Source organism: Acromyrmex echinatior, chromosome 16 (genome assembly GCF_024713525.1).
Source record: "Acromyrmex echinatior isolate Ae372 chromosome 16, ASM2471352v2, whole genome shotgun sequence".
Lineage (NCBI taxonomy): Eukaryota > Metazoa > Arthropoda > Insecta > Hymenoptera > Formicidae > Acromyrmex > Acromyrmex echinatior.
In genome coordinates, this window is record NC_141867.1 from 6,886,957 (window position 1) to 6,899,443 (window position 12,487).

The 12,487-nt window shown below is 28.7% G+C and overlaps 2 protein-coding genes across 6 annotated transcripts in view; both read left to right on the forward strand.

Moving 5' to 3' along the window:
* Positions 1-4,407, forward strand: part of Pur-alpha (Purine-rich binding protein-alpha) — a 34,078-nt gene extending 29,671 nt beyond the window's left edge. For all 3 annotated transcript variants that reach the window (XM_011061133.2, XM_011061134.2, XM_011061135.2), the window contains one exon: positions 1-4,407. This exon is cut by the window's left edge and continues 4,276 nt beyond it. The gene's annotated coding sequence lies outside the window, so the exon portion shown is untranslated.
* Positions 4,408-6,147: 1,740 nt separating this feature from the next.
* l(3)07882 (Nucleolar protein 14 homolog l(3)07882) lies at positions 6,148-11,680 on the forward strand. Of its 3 annotated transcripts, none has more exons than XM_087414543.1 (6): positions 6,148-6,258; positions 7,160-8,983; positions 9,268-9,397; positions 9,988-10,155; positions 10,242-10,735; positions 11,378-11,680. In XM_087414543.1, exons 2-6 carry the CDS (start codon positions 7,293-7,295, stop codon positions 11,622-11,624), a joined length of 2,730 nt encoding a protein of 909 aa, XP_087270669.1. In that variant the 5' UTR covers positions 6,148-6,258; positions 7,160-7,292; the 3' UTR covers positions 11,625-11,680. The 3 variants fall into 3 exon arrangements, with proteins under 3 accessions (XP_087270669.1, XP_087270668.1, XP_011059434.1); XM_087414542.1 differs by having other exon boundaries at positions 6,150-6,268; XM_011061132.2 differs by having other exon boundaries at positions 6,152-6,336.
* The last annotated feature ends 807 nt before the right edge of the window (positions 11,681-12,487 follow it).

The following is a 12,487-nucleotide window of genomic DNA, read 5'->3' on the forward strand; positions in this document are numbered from 1 at the left end:
AAAACATTAAAGCAAGATCCTCGGTTTTATCCATTTTAAGTACATTCTTCAACTTAATTGTTTATTCTATCTTTTAAACACTTATGATTAATACATGCACACATGCACACACATACACAGGATTGTTTCATAATTTGTGAATCATCTCGTTCATGGATAATTAGAGAAGCTAAACTGAATCGAGAAGTTCTGTATTTTATAATTTTCGCAATATTTAATGAAATAATAATTAAAGATCCACAAATGAGCGCATGAAGAGACGTGGTGAGATATTTGGAAGTGTGCTCTATACGAACAGCATGATATTTACAAACTGCTTCTGCTTAGCAAATGTCACTTGTAAAGACTTTTAAACATTTCATTGCGTTCCTAGTAATTATGAACATATGCAAAGCTATTTCTTCGGGTGGATACACTTGTTTATCGCCATACTTATTTGAGAATCTTTTTTAATGATTATGTCATTAATTATTACGAAAATCGTAAAATGGTACAGAACTTATCGATTTAGTTTAATCAGTTCTATCTACAGAGAGATGATTTGTGCATTATTAGACAGCTTATATGTGTGTACATCACATACACACACATACACATAGCGAGAGAGATGAGAGAAGGGGAGAGAGAGAGAGAGAGAGAGAGAGAGAGAGAGAACGCGTGCGTGCTTGCGTGCGTGCGTGCGTGCAAATTGTACACGAAATTATACAATTCTCAATTAATCTTAAGATATGAGTATCGTAGAAAAATCTTTTGGATTAAGTTTATTTAGTTTCAAGTGAGAATCTATGCAATTAGAAGAATCTAGCAATTAGAAGAAGGTCGCTCATGCTCATATGATTGATGTCAATCCCAGATTTACACGATATCTTTTATATTTTGTACAGATGAAAACGATTCCGAAAATTCTCTAGATTGTTCGTAGTTTTGTAAATGAAACTGCATATTTTTTTTACATAAATCAATTTTCTTGATCATTATGAACGTGAAAGAAATTGACATTTAAAGTCATAATAATTAACGAAATATTTTATATTTTATCTCGATTCTGATGTATGAAACGTGAAATATCTCGCATTTATTTTTAAATAATTTTTAAAGAATTTTATGTATAAAATGACAACAAGAATTAAAAGATAAGTAATCACATTTAAAGAAAGAATGCAATTGCTTATTGCAAATGTATTGCATCTATGCAAAAAATTAGAACGTTGATTGAAAATTTTCTTGTTATTCATATATAAAATGTAGAATGTTAATATAAGAATATTGAAAAGTACTTTATGAGATATTTTATATTTTGCATTAGAATATATCATGACAAAAATATAAGATATCTTTAAAATCTCAATCTATAAAATATAGATTGATAGATATAGATAAAATATAGATTAATATTTTTTTCTACTAATGAGGCAAATCCGATTTATGTAAGAAAAAAACACACTGGTTTAATTTTAAAAAATTGACGTGATCTTGAAATTTCGGAACTGTATTGACTGCAGAATGTCTCCTTCAACTAAACAAATTTTATCCGAGATATTTTTTTATAAAACTTATATATTTTAAGATTGTTGGTAATAATAATTTTAAGATTTGTTGGTAATGATACTTTTTAGTAAAACTCGCTCTGTTGTATGTACATGTGTGTGCATGTGTGTGCATATCATAAGTTGTTATCTAATGAAATGGATAAAATAATATATTCCATTTTTCGTTGACAAGCTTATACACGATCATACTTTACATTCGTCATAAAATTTAATTGATTTTTTCAAAGGCGGAGTGAGATTAGCAAGAATCAATCTGTGCAGACACATTGTATAGTGTTCAAAGGAGCATTGTAAATGAGAATGGGAGATAAAAGTCACAAAAAAATCGTTTAATGGCGCAGATGGTATGATATTGTGATCTATACAAATTACAAATCACGAAAGCATCTACAAGTAGTAGATATTTAAGATATAAATATATACATAGACACACACACACACACACACACACACACACACACACACACACATCCTTCTATGGTGTGACTAGAAAAAGGAGACGCTGTCTTATTAAATGCATACGCGCAATACAGCGTGCAAAACACAAATGTGTTATTAACAAGTGAGGACAACTACAAACGTACCTAACTAAACAAAACGCAAAGAAAGAAAAACAGATATAAAGAAAACAGAAATGAAGATACCGTCTGATACATGTAAGAATAAGCAAAGTAATATAAAATAAATGAAAGAAGAAAAAAAACATGATACTCCTGCCACGCAGTGAGTCTTTAGACAGCTTTAAGAGAATAATTATAAATAATAAAACAATTATTAAATAATTACGATGAACTTTCTATATGTTGAATCGTGTCTAGTGGGAGAAGTACTATCGAAGTAAAGCAACACAAAAGATTAATACTACTATTGCCACACATAAATTAATGCATTTTATATGACTATTGATTATCTCTATTGTATGTTCTTTGGTTTTTTGTTTTTCTTTTTTTAATTTTCTTTGGTAATACATATAACAAAAAGGGTAGCTGTTACGGAGTAGCTTTTGGTGTTTTGTTTGCTGTTTTACGAATGAACGTTGCGCGGTTGGTGAACGAAAGACCTCTTTGCTAGAGTATTAAAAGTATCAGCAAAGTGGCGACGGAGTTCCATATACTTGTGTTTTTGTATATTTGATGAAGTTACACACACACACACCATCACTGTTATCCATTGTCACGCGCTATTATCACGTAGCTTTGTCATAGATATGCGTAGCGAATTATGTGTAGCGATTATCCGACATTTGCGCTATAAACAGGATGTAATCTACATCTTTTGTTGCGGGACGACTACTCATCAATCGCAATAGAAACTTTCTCGCTGCGCGAAGTTCGTAAAAAAAAAAAGTTAAACCTGAATAGTCACCGCGAATATATTGGATCGTGACGTCATTAGCGAGAAATGACACATTAAAATGACTTGCATGTCTTTTATAAATAAAGAGAGAATTTGGATAAAAAAAATAATAAGATAGAAATAATAAGATTGCAAACACTTGTAAAAATGAATGGATGAAAGCTGCCCTTACTTGTCTTGGCAGTCAATAAATAATAAGTAAAAGATGATAAAGACATGTGAACTGTGTTTATTCAATGCGCATGCGTAACTATTTCGCTTCACGTATCTTTTACGACTATTTTATTGACTGTCAGAGTAGGTAAGGATAGCTTTGTCCATTTTTACAAATGTTTTAAAGCGATCTGATTATTTTGTTTTTTCCACATTCTCTTTATTTATAAATGATATGCAAGAAAGTTTCACTTTTTTCGCTTATGACGTCACGATTCAATATGGCTGCGGCGAGTATTCAGGAACCTAAAAATGAAAACTGCATCGTTGCTGCGATTATTCTTATTGTCATTATTATTATTATTATTATTATTATTATTATTACGATTATATTGTCATTATTCTTAATATTATAAGTATTCTTCTTATATTACTACTATGATTAATTATTAATACTTATTATTATCAGAGCGCTAGTTGTGTACTGATGTTATTAATAGCGAAGATTATATTGAATTGGCTTTTGAGCCGGCTGATCTTTTTTCTCTTTTTTTTAGCATTTATTACATAATGATCAATTAAGTTTGCGAATTCAGCAGCTTTTTCCATTCATCTCCTCATTCCTCTTATTCCCAATTTCGATTTCAGTCAAATCTTCCCTATCCTTTCTCACCTATATTAAAGCATATAATATATTTTTCCTCCTTTATTTTGAACTTGCATTTCGTTCATTTTGAGTGGTCCAAAACTTGCGTTTGGAGTCAAGTGTTGTTTCACGAAAGAGAAAGGGAAAACAAAACAACAGAGGCGATACATGTGAACCAAAAAGGAAAGAGAAAGAAAGAAGGAGAACCGGAACGGAGGTAAAGACGAGACGGGGAGATTGAGTGGCGCCATTAGAATTTCGACAGCGTTAAATTAGACGTTACTTAGATTCAGCGATTCAGTGAATTGAGCAGAATTGATTGATTATCTTTCCGCGCGTTGCGTTTTCCTTTTTTTTCCTCCTAGCGTGCTCTCGCGTGTGTGTATGCGTGCGTGAATGTTAAATTTGTGTACATGTGTAAGCTCGACAATCGAAAACGAGCGAGCTACTCTTTGTAAAGCGAGACAAGAGATTGAGAAAAAGGAAAGCCAATCGCAAGGACGATGCGCCGTTGAACACGTTAAATACTGCGATCCTCAGAAGAAGTTATATCTTAGGAGTAATACGTGTCCTTGCGAATTATTACATTTAAATCAATAGGGTATGAGAATCAAAGTTTGTTGTTGCAGAAAACAATTGAGAATTGCTGCGATTGGCCTTTGTATGTCATTTGATTTATTAAAGATAACAATCTGTTGCAAATATTTCGAAGTTCTTCATCTTCCCACATGCATGATACACGAGTACTTTTCGAGCATTGCGATACGTCTGATTATAACAGGAAATTCTAACGAGGTATCGCTTCATTTTGCCGTAACATCGCACACGGGAGCTAAACTACGAATTCCTCGACAGAAATTATTCATAAGTTTTCAATGAGCTAATAGAAAAAAAAGTATATATATTCTTTACTCACACTCGTCATTTTTTTCACTCACTCTCGTGAGGTCATTCGCGTTTCATACATCTATTTATAATACTATTACAATAAAAGATTACACCGTAATGAGATGGTTTTTGAACCATAATTACTTATAAGGGTCGCTTCGTGAGATGTCAAATTCTGATTTTATTGAAACTACTTTGTGTACATTTAAGGTACGTAAAAAGATGAATTTAAAAAATATTAGTTGCAGCGAAAAAAGTTTGAAAGGGTGAAATCATCCTTTTTGTGTAAAGTGGTTTTCAGTTTTTTCGTTATCTCTCGAAAACTACAAGATATTAAAAAATATTTTATACAAAAGTTTTACAATAAAATTAGCTGTATTCATTTGCGTTAATATTTTTTTATTAAAAAAAATTTTTTTTATTGCTCTAAAAAATATTGACGTGAATAAACAGTATAACATGTAGTATATCATTCTTTAAATGTATTGCCGTAATTAAGATAATTTCATAACAAGTGCAAATTAGGACATTGTCTGGAAAGATATGCTACGAATCGAACGCATCTGTGTAAATCTCAAATATCAGTCAACGGAGTAAATGGTCGGTACAATGCCTATTGAGACAATACATTCGTCGGTCATTTAAATTTAGGTCAAGGAACTGAATCTATTAACCTGAAAACGGTCCCTGCGACCTTATGAGAAGCCGCAGGGACAAACATAAGGACAAATATTTAAATGATTTAGAAAGTAGATTTTAAAACAAGCTTTAGTTTATTACTTATCTTATATAAGCAGATAGGAAAAATTAATATAATATTAATTATAAAAAACTATATGAATTTTCGTATACATTTATATATTTATTTATCATGGAATAAGAATGAATTTTTAGTGAGTCGAAGAGATAAACGGAAATATTATACGCATTCTGATTTTTAGATAAATTTAAATTTACACTATATATATATATATATATATATATATATATATATAAAACACATTACATGGTATTGAAATTTTTTCTTTTAGAAAATCAAGAATAGTATTAGTTTTTTGTTTATACGTTTTTTTTGTTAACTATAAACTCTTATTAATTCTTTCACATATAGTATTAATTAAAGATGAACTCCAATTATGAGTAAATATTGTGTAATAAAATTTTCACAATATATTCCAATATTTTTTTCATGGAAATTGCAGGATATGAAATTGTTTTGCTTGCTTATTTGATTATTATATATAAATAATTATTGATTTTAAATACTGCTAATATCTGTCATGAGTAATCATCACTAATACCAAATTTCTTTGAATATATTCTGAATTATAGTAATTAATAATTATGCATCTAGAAAAATAATATAATCATTAATTATTATTGGTTCAAGTATTTCAAGAGTTCATATATCCGCAAGCATTAAATTTTATATTCTGGATCTCCTGGTAAGTTCAATCAATGAATACTTCACCTGTGAAAAATATTTTTTACACCACTAAAAATCGCCTCGTTGATTGGTTGTTGCTTGCGCTACTTGACGGTTGACGCTTGCATGTGAATGCATCTTTATTGCACCATGTGCACCAGATAGTGCAGGAATAAAGAATAGACCTCATTCTCACATCCTCACATGATACAAGATTTTGATTTTATAATAAAACACGTGTGAGTACATGTACGTGAATTATTATTAAATAAATTTCATATAAATAATTTTTAATACATTACAAAAATTTACATTATGTAAGTATGAAAATATTTATAGTAATTGTTTACTTTAGCCAGATAATCAGTGACAGATTTCCTAACCTCAATAGTGTAAAAATTTACCTTAAAGAAATTCTCGCGTTTGAATGAAATATAAAACTGAAATATAAAACTCTGATGAAATATAAAACAAGTCCATAATATACATGTAATACAAAAGTTAATAATATCAATAATATCTAGAAAAAATTTTATTAACTTTTACCTTATCATTTTGATGATACTTAATTATAAATTTATAGAATTTTACATTACAAGTTGAAGGTATGTATTCTTTTTTAAATTAAAACAAAAATCGTTATAATTATAAAGTAAACTTAAGTTTGTTCTCATAAAGTTTCATTTAAACTGATCGTACAGTTTACAAGAAATTTATATTCAATGAAAAAAGCTAGAATATTTGTCAAATGGACAATATGTACATCAAGTGAGGATCTTACAACTTTTGTTTTGTCATTTTGAAAATATTTATCATAAAATTAACAATAATTATGTATAATGACATAAGATATTGTTAATAACCTTTTTATTCCATTATCTTAATTGTTTTACATATTATGAATAAACTGTCTACTGATTAGGAAGTAGCGCGAGAGAGCTCCTTAAAAATAATATCTCGGTTCGTGGGACAGAATGCTTTTCTCGGCCAAATTCGTTTATTTCGGATAAAAATGCGTCGAATGAGCCTAATTTCATCGATTTGTGAAGTGATGTGGCTAAAGTAAACAGTTACCATATAATAAAACATTGTTTATAAAAATTTTATACTGATAAAATAATGTTTATTATTATTTTATAGCGCCGCAATGTTCATGTTTTGATAGTAACACTTGAAGATATACATTTAAATGTGAATAACACAAAATTAGATTGTTTTGCTTGAGTTTTTATGTGATAAATAGTATTGTCATTACATAAAACTGTTACATAACATGGTTAAGACAAAGAAAAAAAATTTATCCGAATCTGTACAACAAAAAAACAAGAAACAGTTAAATCCATTTGAAGTACATATTAATAGGGATAAACAGAAAGTATTGGGTCGTAAAAGTAAAAATGATCATGGACTTCCAGGAATTTCAAGAGCAAAAGCTATTAATAGGCGTAAACAGAGTCTTCTTCAAGAATATACATTACAAAATAAAAACAATGTTTTCTTAGATAAACGTATTGGTGAAAAGAATTGTTCTATGAGCATAGAAGATAAGGCAACAGCAAGGTTTGCTAAAGAACGCATGAAAGCATATAAAAAAGAAAGCATTTTTAATTTGAATGATGAAATATTGACACACAGAGGGCAAACTCTTGAAGAGATTGAGAAATTTGATGATCCTAGAAGCGACGATGAATTCAGCGATAATGAAAATGATAGTGGCAAGCTGGATAGAAATTTTGTACAAGAAGCTCATTTTGGTGGAGGTATTTTATCGAAAGCAGATTCTGCATTATCTAGAAAAGATCTAATTGATCAGCTCATTGCAGAATCGAAAAAACAGAAGGCAGAAAAACAAAAAATACGCAAGGAAACAATAGATCTCACAGAGAAACTTGATTCTGAATGGAGAGACCTTTTACCTGTTATGTCTGCTTCCAAAAGATCTATGGAAAATGATGAAACCATGAAAACTGATACTTATGATATTGCTGTACGACAATTAAAATTTGAAGCTAGAGGTAATCCATCCGAGAAATTGAAATCAGAAGAACAGATTATTCAAGAAGAAAAAGAGAAATTGGAAAAACTTGAAGCTGATAGATTGGCAAGAATGAAAGGATTTATAAGCGAGACTGGTCAGTTCAGGCATAAATCTGCAGATGACCTCGATGATGGCTTTATAATGGAAACTATTGAAGATACTGATGATATTATTGATGATTCAATTATTGATATCAATATTAATGAAGAAAATAATGATAAAGATGATTATGATAAACAGACAGAAAATGAATCAGAAGACATTGCTGATGAAGAAATAATTAAAAACATAAATACAAGAAAGGATAGTAGTAAAAATCAAGAAAGAATGTATTCAAAATCATCAATCAAAGACAAGTCTGATTTGAATGACAAAGATTCAGAGAGTGAAAATTTAGATGATGAGTCTGAAGATGATCTCTCGGATTTAAAAATGTCTGAATCATCTTGTGAAAATGAAAGTGAAACGGAAGTTGCATTTGTAAATGAAAGTAAAAAGCGTGTTATGTTTAGTAATAATCTGACAGAAGATACTAAACAGATAAATCAGTCGAATAAAATTTCTCATAAATCAATACTGAAACAAAGTAACAGTACACATGTACAAAATTCATGTGATAAAATACAGCAGATCAGAAATGATCTCTTGAAACGAAAAGAGATTATGGAAAAGGCACGAAACGAATTATCTTACACATATAGTGCTCCAGAGAGTTTTGAAGAATTAGAAAAATTGTTAAGACATCATAATGCAGATTATCAATCAGTGATCGTAGATCGTATTATAAAATGTAATCATTGGTCATTAGATGGCAGAAACAGAGAAAAAATGTCTAATTTATTTGTATATTTATTACAACATATAAACAACTGTGCTTCCACAGAAAGTGCTGATGATTTAATTAAATGTTTTCAAATCTTTGACAGGTATAATAAATAAATAAAATAGATATGTATTACTTATTACTTATTACTTATTACTTTACGTATTACTTATTACTTTCATTAGCTTTATATATTAGGTGTTGGAATTAATTCGTAGCGTTTTTAATGAAAGAATGTTATTTATTTCACATGAGCATTAAAAAATACATTAATGAAAGTACTTCCCATCACTTGTAAAACGCTACGAATTAATTCCAACACCTAATACATATATATTTATATAATGTACATAATAGTCTATTATTAATGTGTAACTTTTATTTTAGATTATGTCCTTATCTTTATGATCTAGCACATATGAATTCAGAGAATGCTAAAATCTGTATACAAGAAGTAATTAAAGAGAAATATGATAAATTTGAGAAAAATAAGACAAAATATCCTGGTATGGACACGGTAAGACAGCGTTCTTATAAAATAATTGATCTAATTATTAGTAATTAAAGTAATTTATAAACATCAATGTGTCCAGTATAAAGAGGAATTGTATAGTGAAAATAATTACTTTATGGATGCAAGTGTTGGGAATATTTCGAAATCAACTTCATTTTTTAAAAATAGAATATGAATTTCTTTACACCAACTAATTTGTCCCATTATTCTATTCATAAAGGTATTGAGGTACGATTATTAAAAAATTAATAATTTACGAGATACTAAATATTTCATTTCATTATGTGTCAGTATAAATTATTTTGTAAACTATTAGTTTTTTGATATTTTTACGTTAATACTTTTATGTGCAGAATAATTAGAGTTCAATCATGTTATGTAAAAAATATATAATTCCATTTAAAACATTTTAAGTAACCTTGACCTGATCTTTAGGACATCTTCTCAAGGTCAATCAAAGTCATCTTGTTTTCCTTTTGTAACTGAGCAATTTTTCTCTGAAACATTTTTATCTTAAACTTAAGGATTTTAATTTATTCTATTGTATGGATTAAAATAGACTACCCTATATAGATTTATGTATTACTTTTCAGCTTATATTCTTTAAATTGGTGTCCTTGTTGTTTCCGACATCTGACTTCAGACATCCTATTACTACTCCTTGTTTAATATTTATGTCGCAAATATTATTGAAAGCTCGTATCAGAAAATATCGAAGTGACATTTCGAAAGGTCTTTTTCTATGCACTCTTATTTTAGAAGTGAGTGTACATTATATTTTATTTATGTATTGTAACATTAAATTGAGAAAACGTATGCTATTTTTATAATTTTTTTTTAATTGCAGTATACAATATTAAGCAAGCGATTTGCACCGTCTGTAATTAATTTTTTACGAGGCATTATCTACATAGCGACGCCTGCAAACTTGACACAAAATATGAAAATTATTCCACCATTCAAAACTGCACATAAAATTTTAGTAGTCAATAAAGTCGAAAATACAAATGATACAAACAACGCACATATGTTTGCAAATGATTTAATCCACGAGGAATTGGATGATATATTTAGAATAAGATCTTTATTGACTGCAGTCAATCTGCTTACCGAATTCAAAAATCAGCTTCAAGAATTAGAAGCAGTATATCCAATATTTGAGCACATTCTTCAATTATTAAAAATAAATGACTTCAAACAGTATCCACTATACGTAAGAGATCACATAAAAAAACTCTGTACGGAACTCGAATTTTTACGAAATAAAAAATTGGAATATATTGTGCAAGAAAAGAAAAGGCCGAAACCTTTAAAAACTTATGAGCCAAAAATAATGACAGTGTAACTATTAAATATTTTTTTTATTTAATTTATATAATTTCATAAATTTATAATTATAATTTATTTTGTATACAGAGTATCCCATAGTTTTTGACAAACCGCTTATGTGCAGATAAAGCGGACTAAACTGAGTTAAAAAGTACCATTTTCTAACAATCATAGTCGTTTTTAGCAATTAAAAGTTGCTAAGCCGCATTTAATAACTACCAGCATCTAGGTATATTTACATCCTTTTTATGCACCGAATATTAAACAAGGATAAAGTGATATTTGAGTGCATTTAGATAAAATGTTTGAATGTAGCTGTGGATAATATCGCATCTCTTCGCGCGATTGCATTCGATGATAAGCTGGACAGATACTTTGCGCTCATTCGATGATTTTTAGTAATTAATTTCTTAACTATTACGAAAATTGCAAAATGGTACAGGACTTTTTGACTGAGTTTAGAAGAGAGTTCGCTCTTCCCGCACACAAACTATCCTTTGTCACAAACAATGTGATACCCTATATATTTTGTATATCTAAATGTTGAGAGAGAGAGAGAGAGCGCATGTAAATTATTTTAAAATTATTAAAATATTATCTAGTATTATAGTATATTTTAATATACGATATTATTTCAAATTTTTTTTTTTGCAGATATAGTGAGAAACGATATAAATCCACGTCAAAGGAAAAAGCAGAAAGAGAAAAACTATTGCATAAATATAAAAGAGAACACAAGGGTGCAATTCGTGAAATAAGAAGAGATCGGGACTTCTTAGCCAAAGTACAAATTGGGCAGCAAATTAAGAGCGATATAGAACGCAAGCAGAAAGTAAATGAAATTTTTGGTGAAGCTGCTATTCAGCAAAGCGAATTTAAAAAAATGAAAAAAAGAAAATGAGATATTGAAAAAGTGTAAATATGATACAAAATTTAATAAATATCTCTTTTAATGTATGTATATTATTATTTAATGTATGCATTAAATAATATTATTTTATTTTTCACACTTATCATTTTTTAATGATAAATTCTTTAATCATTTTAAGAATTTGTTTTTACGACTAGGAAAATTACAATATTAAGATTTTTTTAAATCATAAATAAAAAAATTTTTTGCGAGTTATTTTAGAAAATCAAATAGAATCTAATATTTAAGCTATCATTAAATAATAGCGCTTAAAACTGGAATGCTTTGGTCAAGTTTGGGAAGCGCACTATCGATACTATTTACAATGAATAATTTGTGAAATAAAAGTTATGAGTATATATAAACAAATTTTATTTCTTTTTTTCTATACCAGAGTATCGATTGTGTATCTAAACGTATAAAAGTTATAAAACTTAAGTAAATTTATTAGATACTAATTAGTGAACTTACTCATTTTTGTAATTTTAATTTCGTTTCAAAATATGTAATTAAATCTTTAAATTTGTAAAATAATTTTATAAGAAACTTTTTTAGTTAAACTAAACAATTCTTCTCGCATGCATTACATCTCAATACGTAATGTAAAGAAATGTATTTTTTAATATCTTTAAAATATCTAATTTTAATTATATTGTTGAAATTTAAAAGTAACACGAATATAGGTATTATGGGTATGGTCAACGCGATGTTGCAAACGCTTTAAAGCATTTTTTAATTGGTCAGTTTATAAAATTCTTCTAATTGGTCCATCAAACGCTTCAAAGTATTTGTAGCGAGACTTCGATCACAGCCTAAATATAGAATGTGAATTTCTGTAACGTGGCAGACCAATA